The 25238-nt window shown below is 34.4% G+C and overlaps 6 protein-coding genes across 10 annotated transcripts; 5 read left to right on the forward strand and 1 right to left on the reverse strand.

The window, feature by feature from the left end:
• The first annotated feature begins 317 nt into the window (after positions 1-317).
• On the forward strand, positions 318-3329 carry LOC107429417 (protein DETOXIFICATION 14-like). The gene is made up of 7 exons (XM_016040098.4): positions 318-917; positions 1006-1550; positions 1661-1747; positions 1880-1936; positions 2030-2268; positions 2387-2592; positions 2853-3329. Exons 1-7 carry the CDS (start codon positions 657-659, stop codon positions 2916-2918), a joined length of 1461 nt encoding a protein of 486 aa, XP_015895584.3. The 5' UTR covers positions 318-656; the 3' UTR covers positions 2919-3329.
• Positions 3330-4148: 819 nt separating this feature from the next.
• On the forward strand, positions 4149-7828 carry LOC107429399 (uncharacterized). Of its 2 annotated transcripts, none has more exons than XM_016040076.4 (4): positions 4149-4421; positions 4519-4612; positions 5925-6134; positions 6820-7828. In XM_016040076.4, exons 1-4 carry the CDS (start codon positions 4347-4349, stop codon positions 7536-7538), a joined length of 1098 nt encoding a protein of 365 aa, XP_015895562.3. In that variant the 5' UTR covers positions 4149-4346; the 3' UTR covers positions 7539-7828. The 2 variants fall into 2 exon arrangements, with proteins under 2 accessions (XP_015895562.3, XP_060669396.1); XM_060813413.1 differs by lacking the exon at positions 4149-4421 and adding an exon at positions 4791-4849.
• LOC107429413 (sec-independent protein translocase protein TATC, chloroplastic) lies at positions 7754-11078 on the reverse strand. Its single transcript, XM_016040093.4, has 4 exons — positions 10675-11078; positions 9678-9985; positions 8709-8999; positions 7754-8172 (listed from the first exon to the last, which is right to left on the reverse strand). Exons 1-4 carry the CDS (start codon positions 10931-10933, stop codon positions 7963-7965), a joined length of 1068 nt encoding a protein of 355 aa, XP_015895579.1. The 5' UTR covers positions 10934-11078; the 3' UTR covers positions 7754-7962.
• Positions 11079-11184: 106 nt separating this feature from the next.
• Positions 11185-16438, forward strand: LOC107429407 (origin of replication complex subunit 4). Of its 2 annotated transcripts, XM_048462452.2 has the most exons (17): positions 11185-11301; positions 11486-11792; positions 12046-12136; positions 12215-12271; positions 12495-12542; positions 12713-12763; positions 12857-12900; positions 12981-13044; positions 13895-13981; positions 14286-14377; positions 14475-14556; positions 15018-15103; positions 15226-15335; positions 15433-15525; positions 15602-15666; positions 15768-15911; positions 16204-16438. In XM_048462452.2, the coding sequence occupies exons 2-17, from the start codon at positions 11680-11682 to the stop codon at positions 16231-16233; spliced, it is 1257 nt and encodes a 418-aa protein (XP_048318409.2). In that variant the 5' UTR covers positions 11185-11301; positions 11486-11679; the 3' UTR covers positions 16234-16438. The 2 variants fall into 2 exon arrangements, with proteins under 2 accessions (XP_048318409.2, XP_024934341.3); XM_025078573.3 differs by lacking the exons at positions 11185-11301; positions 15018-15103 and having other exon boundaries at positions 11339-11792; positions 15215-15335.
• A 916-nt stretch (positions 16439-17354) lies between these two features.
• On the forward strand, positions 17355-21135 carry LOC107429415 (pentatricopeptide repeat-containing protein At1g22960, mitochondrial). Of its 2 annotated transcripts, XM_048462392.2 has the most exons (3): positions 17355-19991; positions 20082-20255; positions 20348-21135. In XM_048462392.2, the coding sequence occupies exon 1, from the start codon at positions 17689-17691 to the stop codon at positions 19891-19893; it is 2205 nt and encodes a 734-aa protein (XP_048318349.2). In that variant the 5' UTR covers positions 17355-17688; the 3' UTR covers positions 19894-19991; positions 20082-20255; positions 20348-21135. The 2 variants fall into 2 exon arrangements, with proteins under 2 accessions (XP_048318349.2, XP_015895581.3); XM_016040095.4 differs by having other exon boundaries at positions 20082-21135.
• On the forward strand, positions 20274-25133 carry LOC107429411 (palmitoyl-acyl carrier protein thioesterase, chloroplastic). Of its 2 annotated transcripts, XM_048462394.2 has the most exons (7): positions 20274-20406; positions 22791-23149; positions 23330-23463; positions 23837-23950; positions 24034-24202; positions 24309-24377; positions 24485-25133. In XM_048462394.2, the coding sequence occupies exons 1-7, from the start codon at positions 20283-20285 to the stop codon at positions 24824-24826; spliced, it is 1311 nt and encodes a 436-aa protein (XP_048318351.2). In that variant the 5' UTR covers positions 20274-20282; the 3' UTR covers positions 24827-25133. The 2 variants fall into 2 exon arrangements, with proteins under 2 accessions (XP_048318351.2, XP_015895576.3); XM_016040090.4 differs by lacking the exon at positions 20274-20406 and having other exon boundaries at positions 22306-23149.
• The last annotated feature ends 105 nt before the right edge of the window (positions 25134-25238 follow it).

The raw sequence follows: 25238 nt of genomic DNA on the forward strand, positions 1-25238 counted from the left end.
TGCAAATTTTTTGTTATAATAAACGTATTCATGTGTGAAAAACTTTAAAAATTAGATTAAAAAATAATTTAAAAATCAAAATGCAACAAAGTGTTAAAAAAAATAAATAAATAAAATTAAAGACTAAACTGTAAATGGATATAGTTAAAAGATTAAACAGTGCTAATTATTCTAAATTTTATAAAGAAAATTTTTAATGAAAAATTTATAAAGAATTTGGGTGCCTGTTGTTTAGGATCCTCAGCCTTCTTCTTTCCCCCTTTTTTTTTTTGTTTTTTTGTTTTTGTTTTTGTTTTTTAGTAAAAAATCTTAAGAGGTAATTAAATTTTCAATTTAAAAAATAAACATACAAAACACAAGCATATTAAAAAAAAAAATCAAGAAGAGGATCTTGATTCATTTATATTACTATCGTGATCGTACTTCATAGAATGCAATTCTCTCTCTCTCGCTCGGCATAAAATGCCGAACACAAACAAGGTTGAAAGCTTATGCTTCCTTTCCTTTTTGATGTGTTTAAATCCATAAAGTCGCTAGTTTAAGTAACATTTTGGTTCACCTCAAGGAAGTATAGTTTTTATTATTTTGAGAATCGCTGAAAAAAAGAAAAAAAAAAAAAAGAAAATAAAAAACAGAGAGGGAAGATCAGAGGCTCCATGGGAGAAGCAGCAGAAAGCATGGAAAAGGGTTTGTTAAACAAAGGAGGAGATGATTTTGTTTGTAAAACAAAGTGGTTTGTGTTTGTTGAAGAAGTTCAGAGGTTGGGATACATAGCAGGACCTATGGTGGCTGTGAATTTGTCTCACTACTTTTTACAAATAATTTCTCTTATGATGGTGGGTCATTTGGGTAGCCTTTTTCTGTCTAGCACATCTATTTCAGTCTCTTTCTGTGCTGTTTCTGGTTTTAGTCTTCTAGTAAGTCCCACTTTTCTTATCTCTCTTTACTTTTTTCATTTTTTCATTTTTTTAGTTGATTTGTAACTTTAGTTAATGTGCTAAGCAGTTTGGAATGGCAAGTGCATTGGAAACTATATCTGGACAAGCATATGGAGCTCAGCAATATAAAAAACTAGGAATTCAAATGAACACTGCAATTTTCTCACTAACCTTAGTGTGTTTTCCTCTGTCTCTCATGTGGTTCTACATAGAAAATATACTCATATTCATGGGCCAAGACCCTCTAATTTCACAAGAAGCTGGTAAATTCACAATGTGGCTCATCCCTGCTCTATTTGCCTATGCAACTCTTCAGCCACTTGTTAAGTATTTTCAGACTCAGAGTTTGATTGTTCCTTTGCTTGTTACCTCATGTTGCTCTATTTTTTCCCATATACCTCTCTGTTGGGTTCTAGTATTCAAGTCTGGATTAGGACATGTTGGAGCAGCTTTATCCATTGGAATCTCATATTGGTTGAATGTTATATTACTTGCATTATACATGAGATTTAGCCCTGCTTGTGCAACCACGCGGGTTCCAATTTCTTTGGAGATCTTTCAAGGAATAGGAGAGTTCTTGAGCTTCGCTATTCCTTCAGCTGTAATGATTTGGTAAGCTTACTGTATTATAAATGTCTTAGGAAGTAATTTTGTTTAATTTTTCAAACATGGTTATATTTGTTTGTTTTGTGACTTTTGTCTATGTATGTGATAATAATTAGCCTTGAATGGTGGTCATTCGAGCTGCTCACTTTGCTGTCTGGTTTTCTGCCAAATCCGGAGCTTGAAACTTCAGTTCTATCTGTATGGTATGGTATTTTCTTCTACACTATTTTTTATCATATACAGCAATTAATCTTTTGCATCTAAGTACTTTTCAAATATAAATTTGAATACTCACAGAAAATGAATGTTACTTAACAACTTTCCTGATCACACAGTTTGTCAATCATCACATCACTCTACACAATACCAGAAGGACTTGGTGCAGCTGGAAGGTTTGTTTCCATGTCACATAGACATATAGAAGCGTCCATAACTAAATATTTACTCACTCAGTCTTCACCATTTTCTTTTCGGGGCGTGTGCAGCACTCGAGTTTCTAACGAACTAGGAGCTGGAAACCCACAAGGGGCACGAATAGCTGTAACTGCTGTGATGTTTCTAACAGTTTCAGAAGCAATTTTGGTAAGCTCAGCTCTGTTTGCAGGGAGACATGTTTTTGGTTACATTTTCAGCAATGAGAAAGATGTTGTGGATTATGTCACTACCTTGGCTCCTCTAGTTTCTCTGTCTGTCATATTTGACAGCTTACATGGGGTCCTTTCAGGTTCATTCTTCTTCCTTCATCCTCTTTTTTAATTTTTTAATTTATTATATATATATATATATATATATAGATTTTCAAAATGAATTTTTGGGGGTCCTAAATTAATTAATCAGAACAGGTATTGCTAGGGGATGTGGATGGCAGGACTGGGGAGCATATGTCAATCTTGGTGCCTACTATCTTTTTGGAATTCCAATTGCTGCTATTTTGGGTTTCTGGTTTGATTTGAGAGGAAAGGGTCTATGGATTGGACTCCAAGCTGGTTCTTTCTTGCAAGCTTTTATGCTGTGTGTCATAACCAGTTGTACAAACTGGGAGAAGAAGGTTGACCCTAAAACTTTTTATAATTTTTAAGATGTTAATTTTGGTATAGTTGGTCAAGATTTTCACTTCAGAAACTTGGCTTCCAAATCTCAAGATAGCCATTTTGGTCACAAATATTTCTATTTTAGGACAATGTAGTGGCACCAAAAGCCCATGGTAAAAATCACATAAGAGAACAACATCTTGAATTCTGAAAACCCCTTTGTAGAAATTTATGGCATATTCTATCTTGGTAATGAAAATTCTATTCTATCTTGCAGGCGAAAATGGCCAGGGAGAGGATATTTGAGGGAAGAACTTCAATAGATAATTTATTGGTTTCTTAGAGAACAATTTAAAGATATGCTATATAAGTTTCTTCCACCACACTCTGGAAGTAATATTGCCTACAAAGACCAGCAGCTTTACCAAAATCAAGCAGATTTTTTGTTCAAGAGTATCATAGGAACATGTAAATTTGAGGAAAAAACTTCAATACATCATATATATATATATATATTGTTCTCTCTTACATAGGATATGGGCCCTATAAGAACTCACAAGGATGATGGTGCACATCCTTATAAGGTCCAGATCCTATATAAAAGAGAGTTGCATACGACCGCAGTACTAAGAATCTCTCAAATTTGCAACCAAAAATGCTTACCATTTTTTTGACATTTTGCTCTAGATTTATTTTGACAAAATGGCAAATTTCCCTTATTTTGAAAAGTGTATTTCAGCAGATGATTAACCACTGGATTATTAGATTTACTCTTGGTATAATTATGAAGGTATAAAGGCAAAATTGACCTTAAATAATGAAGGTTTTGAAATCATAGTGAGTGCTATCATTCAAATTTCAAAAGTACTCTTTTGGAATTTTAATTCCTAATTGATCTTATTATTATTAAAGCATTCATGAATTTGTATGATAATTTGTTCTATAATAATATTATATGCACGAAAATATTGACAAAAAAGATTTACTAAATGACATGTGGTAATATATTACTAATTAAATTATTTATATAATTTAAATGTAAATAAACAGATTTAAAAAATAAAGAAATTAAATATTACCGTTTTATTTAATAAATAATTTTAATGAAAATTTTAATATTATTAGTTATTCTAAATTATTCCATGCAGACATTTATTATTATTTTTTAAATATTATTTTAATTTAAAGCGACACACTCAAACATGTACATATATTATTTGACAAAACAAGAAACAGATCTAAACAACATAATTTCTACACATTATTTTAAAACCTCCCTCATACCCAAAATTCCAACAAAAATTATAATCTCTTTTCAAAATTTAATAATAATAATAAAAATAAATACGGCAATATTACAGAACAAGGATTTTGGTGAAAAAAAGTTAAATTATTAAATTGTATATTATTTGTTTTCAAATATTAAATTGGATATTAAAATACATCCAGTTAATTCTTTTTTCTTGTATACCATCAATTAATTCATTCAACATCATACTATATTTTGAGTTTTGATGATTATAATTTTAATATGTAAAAGAAAAAATAAAAGAAAACAAAGAAAGAAAACATATGCCTACACATAGATGAGAAAATCACCAAAATCCAAAAATCTGATTTGGAGAGTACCCAAAAGTATCTTAGCCATCTCCCATCTACAGAAACCCAAAACCTCGTTTAACATCATCACTTTTCACTCTTTTTCTAAACCCCTAAAGCTCATAGAAGTCCAAGTCCCTGTCTGTCTCAGCTTCAATTCCTTCTGAGAGAGATGGGAAGAGCTGAGAGAGAGGAGCTGAGTCGAAGTCTGAACTCGCACCTCAATACCATCCATGAAACTTTTCAGGTATTTACAAACCCTCTATGTATTATATATATATATTTGTTATGTATATATTTGTAGGTTTTTGATATGGGGTTTGTTTTGTGTGAAATGAAATTAGGTTTTGGATCAAACTCCAGCTTCTACTCTTGAGAAAGTTAGCTGGGAGGAGGTGATACGGATGGGTGACCAAGTTTCCAAACAAGCTACCACTGGTACTATTCCAACTGCCTTTTGTCTTGTTTTTCTTTTATTTCTGTTATATAATCTCTCAATTTCCACTTCCTTTTTCTCCCAATTGATTTTTGGTGAATTGGTTATCTGGGTTTGTGATATATGTATGAATAGTTCTGCCTCAACTTTAAGTTAATGGTTTTAATCTTCTGGTTATAGATGTTGCGATCGCATTCTTTCCTGTGGTGCACGAAGGAAGGACTTTTGTGTTCGACCTCGTATGACTTTAAATTATTTGGCTCAATCAAATGTTGTTGAACGATTAAATTGAATTTCAATGTTTGTTCCTGGGTTGAATTCTCTTTCTCTCTCCCTCTCTACTAATGCATTTGTATATGAAATGTTTCATTTAGGTGCATTAGTATATCTGATGCAAGGTTAACTCTATGCCAGTTGAATGGTCTGGTTGGGAGTTTGTCAGTTGTAATATATTTAGATGTTGAAATTTCCTTTGAGGAAGTAAAGTAGGGCCCTTCAATATTGCTAAATACTAATTGATGTTTACTTGATTTTCCCTTGAGCATTTGTATGAAAGCATATTTAGTTCACCATGATCATTAAGTGTTTTTTCTTTCATATCATAGTATTTTACATATATGTCATGTATGTATGTCTTTTGGTGTTGCATTATAATTTCTTTGTTTTAATGTTTCCTACTTCTATTCGCTATTCTTGTAGTTTAAATTCAAATTGTTTATAACATGTAGGAAAGAATATGGATTCTACCATATTGGGCCGCATTTAGTTGATTAATATTGTGAGTTGTGACTAGTTTCTGGATGCCTAGAATCTGTTCTGATTTCAATACTTTTTGTATTTATGCAGTGGGTAAATTACATTACTGCCACTTCTTTTCTTTAAGCTATGTAGATTATGCCTTTCAATTTCCAGAAATTATGGGGTCCTCTTGAATTTTGTTTTTGTTGCACTGTCTTTGCTTCCATACATTGAACATTTATGCTCAAAGTTTGAAAAATTTATGTTTGGAGAAAGTGAAACTCGATAGGGAGGTCTCTTTGTAGTTTCTAGAAATAGAAAGGCATTTGCAAAGCTTGCAAAATCTGGAGGATGTTATCATGTTAATGTAAGTGGTAGAACTGTCTAGTGCCTTTTGTACACAGATAGAAGATATTTTGACCTGAGTTTTCGTTTTCCTCCTTTTATATTCTTTAACATACGGCAGATTAATTTGCAATACAGTTGCTTAACTTCCTTTTCATGTCTGGTGGCACCCCGGGGTAAAAAATAATAACTATTGCAAGTGATTAACTGTTGCATATGTACATAATGCAGTCGGAATGCTTTGGACTGGAGAGACACTAGAAGTTAAAGCACTTGAGGAGAACATGAAAGCATACTTCAATATGCTACAGGGTTTTCTTCTACTTTCACATGGGAGTACAGTGGGTGCAGGGCCTACTCTGACTTCTTGTGTCCATGCATCGGTGAAGCAAGTTGTTGACTGCACTTTTAAATTGTTCAAGGAATCAGTCTCTTTATATGGTAGTCTCTCTCTCTCTCTCTCTCTCTTTCTCTCTTTCTCTCTCTCTTATGAGTATGCACAAGAGCAGACTTTAACGGTTACCCATGCTTCAAGGAAAGACAATAATATGTGCAATATCATCTGTCACATTCCTATGCATAGCCAAATTTTGTCAATGGCCTGACCAGTAATTTGTACAAAAATTTACTTTTTCCTTCTGTTTATTTTTATTTTTATTTTTTATTTTTATTTTTTATTTTTTATTTTATTTTATATTTTTTTCCCCCTTTAATGCAGATAAACATGCTCTGAAACTAGGCTATGAATCATCTTAGGTTGTTTAGGGATATGCGTTGATAATGGATCGTTCAAATTGGACAACTAATATTTGGATTATATAAATTGATATTGAAGTGAAGCACAGAGTAACAAATGACTATGCTATTTACTTTGTGTTTTCCTATGTTCATGGAAGAGTGCTTCTTCAGCTTTAGGTGTTGTTGTACATCATTTAAATACTAACATACAAACATTGCCATCATAGTGTTATAGGCCCATCCTAAGAATTTATTTATTTTTATTTTTAGTTTGTTAAAACAAATTCAACCTTAGTTATCTTAAATAAATTTACTTTTTATTTTTATTATTATTTTTTTAATCTTAAATAAATTCAACCTCATTTTCTCTATGAATGAATGCTGGTAGGAGCAAGCAATTCAGACAGAAAACTTTCAATCTCACCCTTAGTTGGTGCTGTGTGGGAAGCATGTTCTGCTCTTAAGAAGACACCTGCCACAAATATAACAGCAATAGGAAGAGCAATGACACAGGTTGCAGTTTCCATTAAAGATGTTGTTCGCGAGATGAGAGAGCTCAAGCCCGGTTCCTATGACACAACAGACGAAGTTTCTAACCAGAATTCCACCAAAACAGAAGGTGGTGCCCTAGATGATGATGATGAATCAGGTGGAGATGATCTTGGCAATGACCTCTCGCCTGAAGAGATGAAAGTTGCTCAGTCTGCAATTGTTGTTGTATCTGAGACACTTGTAGTTATAAAGGAACTCATCCGCTCTATAACTAGTTTGCTCAAGCAGGAAAAACCTGCTGACAATGGTGATTTTGTGAATTCATTGGAGAATTTGTTAAAACAATGTCAAGCAATTGGAAGACAGATTGATGAGCTTGGAGCCTGTCTTTATCCCCCACAAGAGATTCATGCATTGAAGACAGCAGTGGATAATATCTCCAGCATTATTAATGATATGCTGGTGGAAGTAGAAAGTATTAAAGGAACTTCAGAAACTTTTCTTCAAGCCTGCAGTGGTTTGAGAGATTCACTGAGACAGTTCAAATCTGAACTGGGTTGCAATTATATGGTAGATCTAGAGGTCGATATGCAGAAAGTTGTTTTGGACAATTAGGGAAGACTTACATTTTTGGCAATGTCAATTTACACATGGGAGATTTACTTCAAATTCCAACAGAAATCGCGGGGGACCTCTTTTTTTTTTTTTTTTTTTTTTCATGTTTTTCTTTCCTTTGAATCTTAATTTTGTTTTCAGTATGGTATATTACTTAATTTTGTTCTCAGTATGGTATAATAGTAAAATGCTGTTATGTACTGAACAAGCAGGGCTGGTAACTGTAAATTTCAGTGGAAATCTCTTCAACAGTTATGGGTACAACCGTACAATCATACATTTAGATATGAGCAAGTCAGCCCCTCATTCCCTCTCTGAATAACATGTTACATGTATATTACATCAATTTGTAAATGTACAGGATTCTTTAAACTCTGAATCTGTAGGGTACTTAGAACAGTCTCATGAATTTGAACAGTAGCACTCATCGCCCAGTTAGCTTTACTACCCAGGCACCACCCAAGTACAGACCAAGGAGAGGTGTTGCCAGAAGCATCTGAGTAAGTGGATCAGTTGATGGTGTAAGCACAGCAGCAACGACAACAGCACCAACCACGACATATCTCCAAATTGACAACATTTGGTCTCCTGAGACCAAACCAACTTGTCCTAATAGGAACTGTATAACTGGAACCTAAAGAAATAAAATGAGTAGTTAATTGTTAGATACAATTTGTGGGAGGTAAACAAATCGATATAACATATTTCAAATTTTCCTTGCTAACAAATCAATTTCATTCATGGATTCAAACAGCAGATTTCACCAGGATTATGTTTGAAAGTAAAGATGAAAATAAAAAGCAAACAGAATATGGGTAAGGGGAAATTCGTTAATTTTCAAGCTCATTGTGGCTTTAGTGTGGATTCCCAAAATCAAATATTCAAGTGAAAATGGCCACCAGACTCAAGCTGCAACCACCCTTCATGCAAAAGCTTAAGATTACTTTGTGAGGGATTTCTAGGTCTTGCAGTACCAGAATGATGAACATACTGGCAACATCTTATTACATGAAACAAACAGAAGCTAGTTTTTGAATAGCAAATAAAAATGAAATTAAAAACCATTCGTGTGTTCCAGTTAGTGGATATAACTTAGGTTCAAGGAGAAAAACAACTAGTAGATAAATTGCCTCACATATTTAAAAAGACCTTGCAGGGGGTAACCTTTACCTGGAAAGACAAGCCTGTGCTGAACATGAGAACAAGTACAAACTCAAAATATTGATCAATGGACCACAGAGATTCTACAGCCCCTTCGGCATAACTAACAAAGAAATTTAATGCTGCCGGTGTCAGAACCAGGTAGGAAAAGGTAATGCCAGCATAGAAAAGTACCGAGGAACCTAGAACAATTGGAGCCAGAAATCTTCTCTCCGCTTTTGTTAATCCTGGAAGAACAAAGGCTATAATCTCATAGAGAATGATAGGGCTTCCTACCAGAAGTCCACAGTATCCAGATACCTGCATGCATCATTAACAGAACTCTACAGTCACCAGCAGTAAATTACTTCACATAATGAGCTCAGATATCCAAATGAGCTGGCTGAAGTTCCAAGTCATAAAGGGAGACTAAGACCAATAAACTATATGCAAAATGCAATGTATTTCCAAATTTGAATGACCGGTTTCCAAAGGACCAAATGACAGTTGATTATTAACCCATACATTAAACACTTCCTGAAAACTGAAGGTTATTAAACATCTGTTGTTATGAATTACACATGAATCCTTCACACTTCAGATGTTAGACTTGAAGTATTTATGTATTATTACTAATATCATGATTACTAGTGGTAAGGAAACAGGAAAAGGATGACTAGAAGCATGGCTTTAGTCCCTTAAATTATACTGATCATTGCCCAATTCTTAGCCAATATAAAACACAGAAATTAAATATATTGGTATTTAACAAATATAACAACAGCCCACGGGTTTAAATGAAGAACAAGAAAAAAACAGAGCAAGAGTGCAAGTTATTCAATTATCCCATTATTATAATAATATGAAACATTGACCATAAAGTTCCTAGGCCATCCAATCATGTCAAGACCAGTTAGCTAACTCGTGTCTTCGCAATAGAACATTACAACTAATAATGATATAAAAAGATTTTATAGAGAGACAGGAGAGGTATGCGACCTTTAAAGTTGTGAAGAAAAACTCGCCAGGAGCTAGCTGCAGGAATCTAACACCCTGTGCTTTAACAGGCGCTTCAAGAACGAATATCAGTTCCTTAGAAAATGCAAAGCATCCCAAGATAGCTGCTCCAACTGCCAAAACTGATACAAAAATTCTCTGGCGCAGCTCTTCAAGATGATCAAAGATACTCATTTCTTTATCATCTGGGAGGAGCTCTTTACTGGGGTATAGAAAATTATAAAGCGCATTTCCTTCATTATTTTGTTCAAAAGTTTCCAATGTTTCTTCTCTGGAGCTATCACCCACATCTATAATGTATGCATCATAAATATGAATTAAAACACTATTTCCTAAAAGCAAGATGATAAATATAAGATAAGAAAAATGCATAGCAAACCGAATTCAGTAAGTTATATGATGCTTGATGCAAATTGAACATGATACACCAATCCCAAACCACTACATGATGATAGAAATAAGACTCATTCTTTTCGTTTCCAATCAAGCAAGCAACCCACAACCTTTAGTTACCCAAAATATATATATATATATATATATATATAAATATACATATATACAAAATAAAAAATAAAGCAAGCAAGCAACCCACAACCTCTAGTTCAACTTCCTTCTTTTCTACATACGCTTGACTCGACATATACTTCACAACCACACCGCATAAACTTTATTTGATGCTACTAAAAGAACCTAACTTGTACCCAAATGACAAATAAATGCATATCAGTCTCGATTTCCAAACATTTCATAAATCAAGAAGACATACACAACAAAACTCGTAAGCAAATTGAAAGGATAGTTTGCTATAATGGAATTGAAAGCATTCCCAAAATGCTGTCAGAACCATGTTTCCGATATTTGCTAAGTTGGGTCTCTAAAATTACCAAAATCAGAGAAGACCCATAAATAGTAATTTTTTATAGAATTTAAGAACAAGCTAAATAGAAGATGAAATCGAGCGCCTGGGTCGTAGTCTTACCAGGCCTATCCTCCAAAGCCGAGCCAATCCCAGACCCTTCACTTGCTAACTCTTGCTGCTTCTCTCTCAAATCGTCAACGGCAAAGCAAACAGCGGTTCGAGAACTCCTCCGGCTCCGAAGCCTCAATCTTGGCCTCCTCGGATTGTGAGCTTGCACGGAATTCAACTGGGTTCTGATGGACCTGAGGCGCTCGAAGCAGCAACAGTTATTGATGTTGAACTGCAAGTGGGAAATGAAAGCACCGCTCGTGCTTCCCATCTCTATCTTCTCTCTTATCCCCCTCTGTGTGTGTGTGTGTTTCTGAGAGTCAAAGTTGGGCTTCTTCTTCTTCTTCTTCTTCTTCTTCTTCGTATTGGGTGTTTTTTCTTGCCGTTTAAGTATGGCCAAAAATCTAAAACGATGAACGACTGGTCATCATTACGTAAATATATGGCTTTGCCTGTTGGCTTTTTGGCTTCTCGCTGCCGATATTTTTTCGGATTTGCAACTTCGCAGGAGCCGGCTCATTTTAGCATAACAAGCGGCAGATTTCTATAGGAGGCCAACGGCGTACGATACGTTGTTGCAATTGGGCTTTTTATCAATCAGTACCACTTAAATGGGTTCGGCCCACGTCATTATAAAATGTAACGATTTTTTTTTATTTTATTATTATTTGAATTAAAATAAGAAAATTCAGATAAAATTATAAAATTTGGTATGAATTTTTTTTTTTGGGGTTTTAATTTGTAATAATATATTTCATTTTTATGCAAGTGTTCTAATTCTATTTTTTTTTTTTTGGGGGAAAAAAATGTTAATAATTTTGAGGTTTATTTGCAAATTATACGTAAAGAAAAAAACACGTGGCTTGTCTCTGAGGAGTCAAAGAAATGCCCTATATAAACCCTCATTTCATTTTTCCCGCCATTTCTTCCGAATCTGTGGAGTGTGTGTGTGTTCTTCGGCCTCTTCTTCTTCAAAAACGAAAGTCCGAAACCTAATAATTGGGTGGGTGGGTCCGAATGGGGCGAGAAAATCCGGCGGCAGAGGAAGCTCTTTGTCTGCTGCGGAGCAGACTTTGCGATCCCAATTTCATCTTCAAACCTTTGTCCGATTCTCCTGACTCTAACTACAGGTTTCACACACTCTCTCTCTTTCTCTCTCTCGCTCTATGTTTGGTTCCCAAGAAAATTTAGTCGGAAAAGTAACGAAAAAAGAAAATCAATTACTGAAAAACCATCCCTAGCTTCGATTCCTTATCATTCCACTCTTTTTGCACACAAGTTCCTACTTTCACTCTTAAAAGCATTGTTTTCCAATGAAATTGATTTTTTTAAATAATATATATATATATATATATATATATTTATATAATTGAAAATTTGCAGCAAATTGAAGTTCATGATATCGAGTTCCATCACTGAGGCCTGTAACAACTCCGTCCTGCTTCTTGGTCCCCGTGGTTCTGGAAAAGTTGCGGTATGTATGTGTAATCGTTCAATTTTGATTTTATCAGGTTTGCACTCAATTTTTCAATCTTATTAATTTATGTTTTAGGTTCTGGAGCTTGTTCTGAGGGACTTACTACTAGAATATCCTGATATGATTTCTGTGGTAAGCTAATATTTGATAATTTTTCCGTTTAATCTTAACTTTTTTTTTTTTTTTTCCTACCATTTCCTTTTGTGTTCCATTTCTGTTGCTCAGAATCTTCCATAATAATGGGGAAATGGATCTTTTTATTTTTTATTTTTTTTCTTTTCTTTTTTGAACTTAAAAAAAAAAAAAAATATTTTTCTTAAATTTGACTAAATTTTTTATGGACACTGTCTTTCAGATAAAACTTAGTGGCCTTTTGCACAGTGAGGACGTTTGCGCTTTCAAGGTATGATATCTCATGCTTTTTTTTCCCCCTCCACTTAATAGTCTATCATGCTTAATTCTCAAACTTTGATGCAATAGAAGTTAAGCTGATATATCAGCAGTGGTTGGACTTTTTATTTTTGACAGTAGTCTCCCTATGGAGGCTGTTTAATATGTTTTTCAATCATTCAGGAAATTGCTAGGCAGCTATGTGTGGAGAATCAATTATTGTTCTCAAAAATGGTAATGCCAATATCTTGCTTGGGATTGTTATAATGCTTTTAGGAATCCCATCTAATAAAATAACATATTCTTGATTTTGATATGAATCTATAGGCGTCATTTGATGATAACTCCCAGTTCATGATAGCCATGTTACGGTGAGTGCAGATTTTGCTTTATATAACTTATCAACAACTGGTGTATTGATTATTGATTAATCTGTATTTCTGGTGGTTAGGGAGTGTGGTTTAGCTCATAAAACAATCGTTTTTGTACTGGACGAATTTGACCTATTTGCTCAGGTAAGATTCCCTCATGCTTTCCCATTCCATTTCCCCATGCTGGAGCTTGAAGGTTGAAATCTTTCTTCATATTATTTTGTTGTTGTTGTTGTTTTTTTTTTTTTTTTTTTTTTTTTTTTTTTTTTTTTTTTCCCTCTTAATCAAACCTCTCAATTGGTGACACAAAGCTTCTCTTCTTTAATTGGAGAGTGAGAACTTGCTATCGATAAGTTTGGGCAAGCAGTACTTGATCAAAGAGAACCAACAGCGAGAAATCCTTGTAGTGTAAAAAGTGCACAACTGTGAGGACAACATTTAGATAGTGGTCATATCTGTTTGATCACTTTTATTGTGGTTATGAATAGTTTCTATAGATAAGAGGTCGAGAAAGAAAAAGACATGGAGAAATCCTTTGGTTGTTAGAGGTATAATATAGGAAGGTTATCGGAAAGCTACAGTTTATCATCTTAATGGAGCTAAAGTCAATGAGGGTTTCATTTGGCTACAATAGAGAAGAGCTGACTGATGCATTTAAGCATTCTACTTTTGGCAATGTGAAATTTTTTGGGGTTGAAAAATGTACTAAATATGGTGATGCGGCATATGTATAATGATTAGGTGTAAATAGTGTATGGCTTACAGGCTAAACATATGTATGGTTTAAAGGAGGGTAATGACTTCAGGGAACTAAGAAAACTATTTTTAGGTTTGGCATTTTTTGTCTTCCTTGCCTAGGCACACCTGGATTTCTGCCAGGAAAACACATGTTAAACCCTATGATAGACCAATTAGATCGATTTGAGAAAATTTGTTATCTGTTAGATTTGCAATTTCTGATTATGATATTAATACTTCCTTTTCTGGTTTTCAGGGAAAACAGCGACTACTTTATAGCTTGCTAGATGCAATGCAGTCAGTAACTTCACAGGCTGTTGTCATTGGTGTGAGTTGCAGACTGGTATGTTGTTTTTGAAGTTTCTTACCTTTGCATTTTTACTATAGTAATGTTACCAACACTAAGTACCTATCATTGTCATCAACAAATTCCTGTAAATGATAAATTATTAGGAAGCAATTTGAATGGTGACCTTTCTTTAAGATTGATCATCAGTTTGTTTCAAGCCAATTTATAATGCAATCAACCAAAACATAAACACCTACCTCTTTTTTCTTGGTGATGCGTGTGAATATATGCAGACTGCATTCACAGAATTATGGTTTTAATTGCTTGTTAGTAGTGAAGAGATTTGAGTACCATGCAGGATGCTGATCAGCTTCTAGAGAAAAGAGTCAGATCTCGTTTTTCACATAGAAAGCTATTGTTTCTTCCTCCATCTAGTGAGGATTTACAGAGGTAACATTCTATTGTCTACCTCAGTATGTTACTGCAGCTTTTGTCCAAAAATTGACAGGTCCAGCCTAAAAAGGCTTTTTTTCCCCACTAATGCCAGATTGATGGAGCATATTTTATCATTGCCAATAGACTCAAGCCTTCCTCAGGACTATGCGGTTGAATTCAATGCAAAGCTGCAAGTATCCTTTTCTTGACTATATCTGTCAATGGGATATAACATAAATATGGTCAATTTGAAAAATGTGCCATTTCATCTTCTAATATGTTTTGGATATCCTTTAGGTTAATTTTTGAAAACCTTTTGAACTGAATGAGAATATTTTTGGAAGTTTGCTGTTTCTTATTGCAATCCTTTATATGAGACTTCTGATGTTTCCATGCACAGGCTTAAATTCTGCCATTTAGCGTGTAAAGCATAATGCCTATGTTAGTGATAAATAACATAATGGAACTATTTAATTCTAATTTTCTAAGGAAACTTACACTCCCTAATAATGGAACTAGTTAACTTAGTACTTCTATATCTTAGATCTGGTCAGATGCTTATGCATTGCCAATTAGCAAAACTAATACCTATCTTTTTTCCCTAAACCATAGAAGATATGTTCTTTCATCTGGTCAAGTCCTTGACATGTTATAGAACGTTTTAGCAGATAAGAGATTTAAAGTAATTATTGATACATATATGAACTCTGATTCAACTGCCAACCATTTACTAGGATTTCTGTAAGTTTCTCTCCTTGTAGTTTTACTTTTATGTATTTTTTTTTAAAAAAATTTTTATCTCCTTTAGTAGTGATCATATTTGATTTCCCCCACTAAACTTACCACTCATAGACTGACATTAGGTTTCGTGCTGTTTCCAATATGAAACTGGAAAATGGATTTTTAACACTGGAGAATTTTGAAGCTGCTCTCTCAAATGTCCAAAGGCAGCCAAAACTGGAATCCCTAAAAGGTTGATATATTAAAAAGCTTATTATGAATTTTCAATAACAATCTTTTCTCTAATTGAATTTAATCGCTTTCAATGCATATTATCTATATTCAAGCAGATTGCTCCATAGTGGAATTATATATTTTGGTATGCATGAAGAGACTGGAGGTTAAGGAGCAGAATTCATACAACTTCAATTCAATGATGAAAGGTAAACCTCTAGCCTGGTGTTTTTTTGTTGTCATTCATAAACTATCAATAACTTACATGTATGTCACATGTGGCAGAGTACAAAAGCATACATGATTCACTACGGACACCCGATTATTACTCACGCAGTGTATGTTTAAGGGTATGCATATCTCTTTGTAAGACTTGCGTTATAAATTAATTTTATGGTACTGTTCTGTTCCATCCCAGATTAATCTCCACAATATTTGGAATCTTCTACAGGCATTTGAACACCTTTTGCAACGAGAATTAATCAGTTTTACAGACAAGAGAGGGCAAAATCAATCTGTTGAGTTTCATCCAGTAAAGCTTTTAGTCTCATTCCATGAATTACATCAGGGGCTGAAATCTTACCGTTCCTGTCCCGTAAGTTACCACCAGAAATATGTGTCTATGGATGTGCCTGCGTACAGTATTGTTTTTATTATAAAGTTTTGAAGGTCAATGTATTGTTTTCATCACAAAGCATAATTGGAATTTTATTAAATTGTTTGGAGCTCTCTGAGATTCACTTCTTTGCAGTTTAATCCTTTTATTCAAAGGTTCTGCGTTCTATTATCATTTGAATTTGATTATATTTCTGGGACTTTTATTTCATGATATCTTTGAATGTGATCCAGACTTCTTATCTTTCTCCTTTTTAAATGTGTTTTGACAGGCCATTCTCCAAAAATTGATGGCTGGTTAGCTGCTTCGTGTGCAGATGATCATAACAGTTGGGGATGTAGATTATGCCATTTGCAGTTATTCTTTCAACACCAATTTGATGCATTTTTTTTTTTTTTTTTCAAATTTAATTTTTTGGTTAATCTTTTTAGAGAGAATTTCTTGTACGCTAGCGTGGCTAAACAATTTTCCCTTCTATGCAAGTTCATCTATCAACATTTCTTTGACTCTCCCCTGTTTTGATTTAATTCCGATTGTTACTTAAATTTAATTTTTTTTTTTTTTTTTTTGGGGACAAACTTTAATATCTATAGTTAAATTTACTTTAATATCATTATTGAAGGACACCCAAATATCAATCTTGTTATTGGTTAATGGTGTAGGAGCTGCAACGTATGCATGGAATGGATGGAGGTGCATCAATCCACGATATTCCTACACCTTTTTTATAATTTTTTACTTGTTATAAAATCATAAATTATTTGAATATAGAATATTAATTAAGTTCCAAATTAGCATGGTCTAGTCAAATACTATATTACTCCAAAAACAAGGATAAAAAGATTTCATTTCAATCCAATATAGTCCAAGATCATCCAAATTATCAAACATGCCCTTAAGATCATCAGGGCTTCAACTATTTGATTAGGATGTTCTTGTTACATTAATTGCATATTATCTATTTACTAAACTCTATTTTACATATCAAAGCATCCTTTTAAATGCCTTGGTTTCACATTCACATTTCTAAAAAATTTAAACTAATATAATTAACGCCCTAATATATTATAATTTTAAAGATCTTCTTGGTTAACTTTTCTTAAAATTTAGTGGATTGTAATTTTAAAATTACAACAAATCAATTTAAACTTTTGTTAGGAACCCTTAAAACAAGTCTAATTTAATTTAGTTCGATACTCAATATGAATGGACTAAAGATTAGAGAATTGATCAATCTCAAAGATCTAATCCATGGTATGAAATTTATTCGGTTCCTAGACAATTAACTGTGCATCAAACAGAAATAAAAATAAATAAATAATAGACAAATTATGTTATTCAAAAAGTTTATTCCTAGCAAAATAAATCGATTTTTTCGTTTCCTTATAAAATAATAATAATAATAAATAAACAATTTTCGGGGACAAAAATTGAAAGAAAAGTGAACAATAAATATATAAATAAATAAATAAATACTAAAATTAGAAAGAAAAAAAAAAAAAAATCCGGTTCAAGTATCCAACATTGCTGGGCTCGGGTTTGCTAGAGGCTGAATCGTCCGTCTCCGCATCTACATTCCTAGCTATACTCTCTTCTATCTGAGGCAACCTTTCTCTGCGTCGAGCCTCCCAAACTCGACCAGAACCATTCCGGCGCCGCCGTCATTAGCCAAACACCAACAAAATATCCACTGCGATTCAATGAGCATTTGAAAGCTGATTTTGTCCCAAATCCGCATGACTAGTCTCTCTACTCAATGACCCTCTGCGTGAGAGCTTCAAAAGCCTTAGCTGCCACTGCCATTTCAACTGCTACTACAATAAAACCTTTCTCTCTCAAGGTACGACTTCTCTTTCCCATCTCTTCTTCTTTCTTCCACAACTGCTCTTCAGCTTCCACCGTAGCCACAACCTCAGAGATCCATTACAGAGACCTTATATTCGATACCATTGAAGAAAAGCCTTGGGCTTTTTGCAACAGTAACTGGGTTTCCCATCAATTTCAAGAAGTTATTCTTGACCCTGACTTGTTTATACGAGTCCTTGGTTCGATTGGGAAAAAACCCAGAATCGCTTTGCGTTTCTTTCGGTGGGTCGAGGGCCAACCGGACTTTAACCGGTCCGAGTTTGCTTTCTGTGCGATTCTTGAAATTCTGGTTAAGAACAATTTGATGCGGCCTGCGTACTGGGTCATGGAGAGGGCGGTCTGCGTAAATATGCATGGGATTGTGGATGTTTTGCTTGATGGGTATGTCTGTGCTGAGGTTTCTGTCAAGCTTCTTGAACTTTTGCTGTGGATATATTCGAAAAAATCAATGATCGAGCAGTGTTTAACGGTTTTCGATAAAATGGTTAGAAACGAGTTGCTTCCAGATGTTAATAACTGCAATAGGATCCTCAAGATACTTAGAGATGGAGATCTTTCAAGTGAAGCTAAAAAAGTTTATACAAGGATGGGTGAGTTAGGAATTAAGCCGACAATTGTTTCGTATAATACGATGTTAGGTTCATTTTGCAAGGAAGGCGAAGTGGAACAGGCGCAAGATCTTTTCTGGGAGATGCAAAAGACAGGGTGTTTACCTAATGATGTTACTTATAATGTGTTGATTAATGGCTTGTCAAAGAAAGGGGAACTCCAACAGGCAAAGGGACTGATTGGTAAAATGTTAAAATCAGGATTGAAAGTTTCTTCATACACATATAACCCTTTAATTTATTGGTATTGCGATAGAGGTTTGCTAGGTGAGGCATTATGCATTGGTGGAGAGATGATAAAAAGAGGAGCTTTGCCTACAGTTTCTACTTACAACACAATTGTATATGGTTTTTGCAAGTTTGGAAAAATGGATGATGCTAGAGAATGGTTTGATGATATGTTAAAGAAGAATTTGATGCCAGATATAGTTACATACAACACTCTTTTAAATGGATACTGCAGGTTGGGAAGACTAAATGAGGCTTTTCTGTTGTTTGATGAGTTGAGATGTAGGAATCTCATATCTACTGTTGTGACCTATAATACTCTTATAGATGGTACGTGCAGATTGGGGGACTTGGAGGCTGCTCGGGAACTCAAGGAGAAAATGATCAATCAAGGGCTTCATCCTGATGTCTTTACGTATACAATTATGGTAAATGGATATTGCAGGTTTGGAGATTTATCAATGGCTAAGGAGTTATTTGATGAGATGTTGCTTGAAGGGATAAAGCCGGACCGCTATTCATACAATGCTCGAATAGTGGGTGAGTTAAAGCTTGGTGACAGATCCACAGCATATAGTTTGAAGGAAGAAATGGTAGCGAGGGGTTTCCCTCCTGATTTGATCACTTACAATATTTTTGTGAGTGGGCTTTCTAAATTGGGCAGTTTGGGAGAAGCATGTGACTTATTGCTGAAAATGGAATATGCTGGTATTTTGCCTGATCACATAACATATACTAGCATCATTAATGCTCACTTGGAAAGTAGAAACCTCTTGAAAGCCAGAGAGTTATTCAAGGAAATGCTAAGGAAAGGATTGTCCCCTTCAGTTGTAACTTATACCGTTTTGATCCATGCACATGCGGGTATGGGGAGACTAAAGCTGGCATTTATGTATTTCTTTGAGATGCAAAAGAAGGGTGTTTCTCCAAATGTGGTCACCTACAATGCTCTGATAAATGGTCTTTGCAAAGCAAGGAGAATAAATGAGGCTTACAGATTTGCTAGCAGGATGGAAGAGAAAAGGATATTTCCAAATAAGTATACATACACCATTTTAATAAATGAGAATTGCAACATGGGCAATTGGCTGGAGGCTATGAGTTTGTATAGGGAAATGGCTGATAAAAAAATTCAGCCTGATTTTTGTACCTATAGTGCTCTTTTAAAACAACTAGGCAAAGACTACAAGCAACATGCAGTTAAATACCTTGAAAGTCTTATCCTAGCCGTTGAAGAAACTGTTGATTCAAAAACTTGATAGGGCTGTTGATTGAATATTGTGTTCCTCAGATAAATTGCAACAGAGAGGCATTCAGGCATTCGCCAAGTCCTGCAAGCTGCTTTGTCCACCACTCGGTAAGTTGTTTAAGATTTCTTCCTTGAATATGTGCCCCAAAAATATTCACTTTATATAATTTTTCCTAAAATATTCCTGGTTTTTCACAGATTGCTCTAAATGCAGCCACTAATGGGTGTGGTGGGCAACCTGAATAGTTTAGTCCAACAGTATTCATCTCATTTTTGGTTACTGCTCTGCGCGTGGGTGCACTTGAATCCATTGGTTGGGTCGTTACTTATTCATAAGAGAAGTCACATTTTGCGGCAAAGATTCAACAACCGGTATAAGATAAATTTGACCTCTGTATCATGTTCCAAGTAGTCTTCTTACTATTATATTTGTTCATTCTTTCACCATTTTTGGAGGAAATAAGAGGGACGAAGAGAAAGAGGGCGTTTGCCCATTTGCCCCATTCATATATTGTATTGAAAGGTAACATTTTTTTTCCCTCCCTTTTTCTATGCAATTGTATAGATTGCTGAGCTAAGAAGTTTTGACATTTTGTGCTTTATTAACACACAAAAAAAAATAAAAAAAAATAAATAAATAAAATAAAGAAGAAGAAATGATATGTGATCCTTGACATCATTTGGTCTTGGCTTCCTATGAAACACCCTTTACTTTGGTTTTACTTTATGGTACATGTAGATTCATTGACCTTGTCATTTTCGTAGTCGTTATTTTGGGTTTTATTTTTTGACCTTGTTTCTCTCATCCTCTGGACTGTTGGACTTTTGGTAGATAAAAACAAGAGGACTGCTAAGTGCTAAGCTCTCTCTCTCTCTCTTTCTCTCTCTCTGTGTATTTCTTTTGACAGTTATTCATATAATAGTTTCATGATCTGAGGTGTGAGCATGAGCTTACTTGATGAAGCTTTGAAGCTAAATTTAGATTGTTCTCACAGCCTAGTGTAATTTTGCACTTAACGATGCTTGTCAAATGCTCAAGTTACGGTTATATTACCCCTTACTGATGAAGTTCCACCCCGCCGCGCGGCTTTATTGCACAACTGTTATGAAACAGAGCTTTGAACTAAAGAAAGTTGCTTTTGAGAATAGATGACCAAGAAGAGGTAAGAGAATAAGTGTGTGAGGAAGGGAGAGAGATGGGAAGTGTTTACTATAGTTTAATGGTAATCATATGTTTAGTTTGTTTTTATAATTTTATTTTTATGCGTAATTTTCTATCCCTTAAGTAATTGTGATATTTATTTCATCATCACCAATGATGATAAATTAAATTTTAAAATTAAGCGTCCAAAAATAAGTGTTTAATCTGGTCATTCCCAAGTGAATGAGGAATAGATAAATAAAACATAAACAATTAAAAACCATAAAGCAAATTTTGAACATTTTCGAAAAAGGGTGATTTGCCTAAATAATTTATTAAAGCATAGAACAATTACAGCATTGAAAAAATCGTATTGAGCTGAAAAGTACACCATTGTATAAATAAAAAATAAAACGAAAGCTACCCAATTTACTTTAAATTGTCTCATTATGTTTCCAGAGATCTCTAATTCCTTGTTTGGATGCCACAAAATTCTGAATGCTTTAGTATTAAGAAGCAAGCTTAATTCCCCAACTTAACCATATATAATCTTTGTCACAAGAAAAAAAAAAAAAAAAATCATATATAATCACAATGCTTTTGTTCTTAAATTTATATGCTTCACATGAAACAAAAAATGGACCTTGCTTTTTGTTAACATAGAGAAACAAACCAAACGTTTTTCGGATTGGCATTTAGAAATAAATTTCCTACAAACATAAGCTATGTAGAATTCAACTTCGTATTCAATACAGCTTTATTGGTATTAGCCAGCAGTTAGGAATTCAATCTAACAAAACAACTCCTCTAGAAAAATCAAAACTAACCTGATTTTCCTTGTTTCTTTTTTGAGATGGTGTATAAAAACTACTGCTTTATAGGTAAACAAGTTTATACATATATATGTATATTGAAAATAGCTTCATCTTTAATATAAAAAATTGGATACGTCATTAATAGCATGTTCTACTTGCATATGTGACTATTGAATTCTATAGTATTATATATAAGAGTTCTGACTGCTAAATACCATTTTTATGAGTATTCAAATAACCGACTAATTTTTTGTTTTGTATTTATATAACTGACTAATTAATTAGGTATCCTTATACTTCAAATGAGATCCTATAACCAAGACAATATTGAATATTTTGCCAAACTAAAGTGTGCCCAACAGAAGGCAATTCTAGAATGAATTTTCTTTGCATTGTTTGGCTTCTTTTTTTTTTTTTTTTTGGGGGGGGGGGGAACTTTCTCATTTTCTTGTTTAAATGTCGAGAGAGAGAGAGAGAGAGAGAGAGAGAGAGAGAGAGAGAGAGAGAGAGAGTGACTCTCATTAGCAGAGTGACTCTCATTAGCAGAGGCACAGAGGCCCAATAAAATAGAGCATAGGGACACTCCAATGCCATGCCAACAGACCCACAAACATTTTTGGGCCCTTGGTTTTTCACACACCACCAAGAAATGCCAAGAGGAAATTATTTATTTATTTATTTTTATCACTTTCCCATTCGATCACTTCTAAGATACCAAAATCTTAAATTTTCAGTACCCAAACTACCATCTTTCAAAAACACATTCGAGGCCATCATTGATATACTCAACTCCATAACAAAGTTCCTCATTTTGTCCCCTAATCTGGTTTAACTTTTTCCTTTAAAAGATCTTCCACACAAGCCATTATAAAAATGTTTCATTGCCCATTTCTCTGTTCCAACCTTTTTCCATTTACGTCAGAAAAATAATGGCTACCTTCTCATATCCAGTTTCATGTCCTATAAGCTGCTCTTCCAATAGGGATAATCATGAGCAAATTATCCAAAAGGTGAATAACATCAAGATTAACGGGACTTATACCAGGTCTAATGCAAGGACTGATTTGGTGAGCCAGAATATTGGAGTGGCAAGCAGTTTCACTTCAGTTGCTTCTGTTGCTGAAAATGGTCATGTTAGCAGTGAGCAAATTCGACAAAATATTCCGACAAAGAAGCAGTTTGCTGATCCTTTCCGACAAGGAATTATCATCGAAGGAGGTGTTGGATACAGACAGACAGTTGTTATAAGGTCCTATGAAGTTGGTGCGGATAAGACTGCAACCTTGGAGAGCATCCTTAATCTTCTTCAGGTAATAAATTAGATCGTCCTAGAACTCAACCATTTCACACACACACACACACACACACAAAAGAAGATGAGAGAAGCCCCAAAAAAGAGGCTTCAAATAACAACAATAGCTGGGAAGATCTCATGTCTTCTTCTATGCAAATAATCATATTCTTATAGGTATTCCTGAGTCTGTATATAGGAAACAGCATTAAACCATGTTTGGATGTCGGGACTCCTCGGTGACGGATTTGGAGCCACGCATGGAATGATTAGGAACAATCTCATTTGGGTTGTGTCAAGAATGCAAGTTCAAATCCATCTATATCCAATCTGGTATGTCTAATCATCACCATGAATATTAGTAATACCAAAAATGGTCTATAAGCCAAGCATCCTTAATGTAATGAACATTGGAAAATCCACCGCTTTTAAAGATTGTATAATAATACATACACATACATACATATAATAATGATACATACACATACATACATATACATGCTGACTCACCTATAGGGCCACCAACAGAGTTTCAAAAAGTTGAAACAGTCCAGTTGAATCATTCTATTAACATGACGCTTAGTATCATATAAGGTTTTATTTATGGCTAGTTAAGAATCAAGGTCTATTTGTGACAAGTTCAGAAGTAGGTTTCTTCCTAGTATGGATGTACTTTAACCAGCAAAGTGCATGTGTGATTATGCAGGGGAGAGGTAGTTGAGATTGATACATGGGTTGGAGCATCAGGGAAGAATGGGATGAGGCGAGATTGGCTAATCCGAGGTCAAGCCACTGGCCATATTTTCGCTCGTGGAACCAGGTATTTCTTTAAACTGTTTTCCCTTTTACTCATCATGTTTGTCTATGTTCTATAAACTATGCTTATACTAGAATATGGAACAGCACCTGGGTGATGATGAACAGGCAAACGAGGCGCCTCTCAAAAATGCCAGAAGAGGTGAGGGCTGAGATTTCACCTTGGTTTATAGAGAAGCAGGCAATCAAAGAAGAAGTCCCTGAGAAAATTGTCAAGTTGGATGATAAGGCAAAATATGTGAATTCCAATCTAAAGGTTAAAATAAAAACTCCACAACCAAACTTAGAAGAGCTCATCAACCATCTAAGCTACTGATGAATAAGCATATATATACTTACTAATTTGAGTCTATAATTTGCAGCCCAAGAGAAGTGATTTGGACATGAATCATCATGTAAACAACGTAAAGTATGTAAAATGGATGCTTGAGGTAAACACAAACTGCAGCATCATTCCTTGCCCTTTTTTATTTTTATTTTTTATTTTTTTTATATCCATTATACATTCTTCTAAGTTTACTGCATCTCTTTTTCACAGACTATACCTGACCATATTTTGGAGTCTCATCAACTGTCAGGTATCATCCTTGAATATAGACGAGAATGTGGGAGTTCAGATACAGTTCAATCCCTTTGCCAACCAGATGAAGATGGAATTCTCAATAATGGAGTAAGTCAAGAAAATGATATTAGTCTTCTGAATGGGTTTTCTTTGGCAAAAGAAATTATTGAAGGTGGAGGACTCTTGGGGTCATTTGAGAAAGGGCCACTAAGATATACACATCTACTACAAACTAAAGCAGAGCCAAAAAGTGAAGAAATTGTTAGAGGAAGGACTACATGGAAGAAAAAGCTTCCTACAGTACCATTTTCTCCCTAACAAAAATCATATTAATTCAGAATTGCTTGGTGTTTTTTTTAATTAAGCTTTTCCTCCGTGAGTTTTCACTGGTACATACTCAACCCAAAATGAGACACCCCCCTGAAATAATCAGGGTAAAGAAGCATGATGTGGGGTTTGCTCTCTCTGTCTAAGGATTCTTCGATATTCTGAATCTGCTTCTTTCAAAGTTGGATGAAGGTTTCAAATAAGCTAAGGTGTCAATTAACGTCAATATTGCTCAGTCCTCAAAAGGGTACCAGAAAGCAACAAAAATCATGTTGTATTGTGTCATATGAGTGGTGAATGATTGTGAGAAAACATAGTTATAGGTTGGGATTCGTATGGAATTACAGGTAAAATCAGTTGTGTAATTATGTTGTACATGCTGAACATCTATTTAATCAGACAG

This window comes from Ziziphus jujuba, chromosome 12 (assembly GCF_031755915.1).
Source record: "Ziziphus jujuba cultivar Dongzao chromosome 12, ASM3175591v1".
NCBI lineage: Eukaryota > Viridiplantae > Streptophyta > Magnoliopsida > Rosales > Rhamnaceae > Ziziphus > Ziziphus jujuba.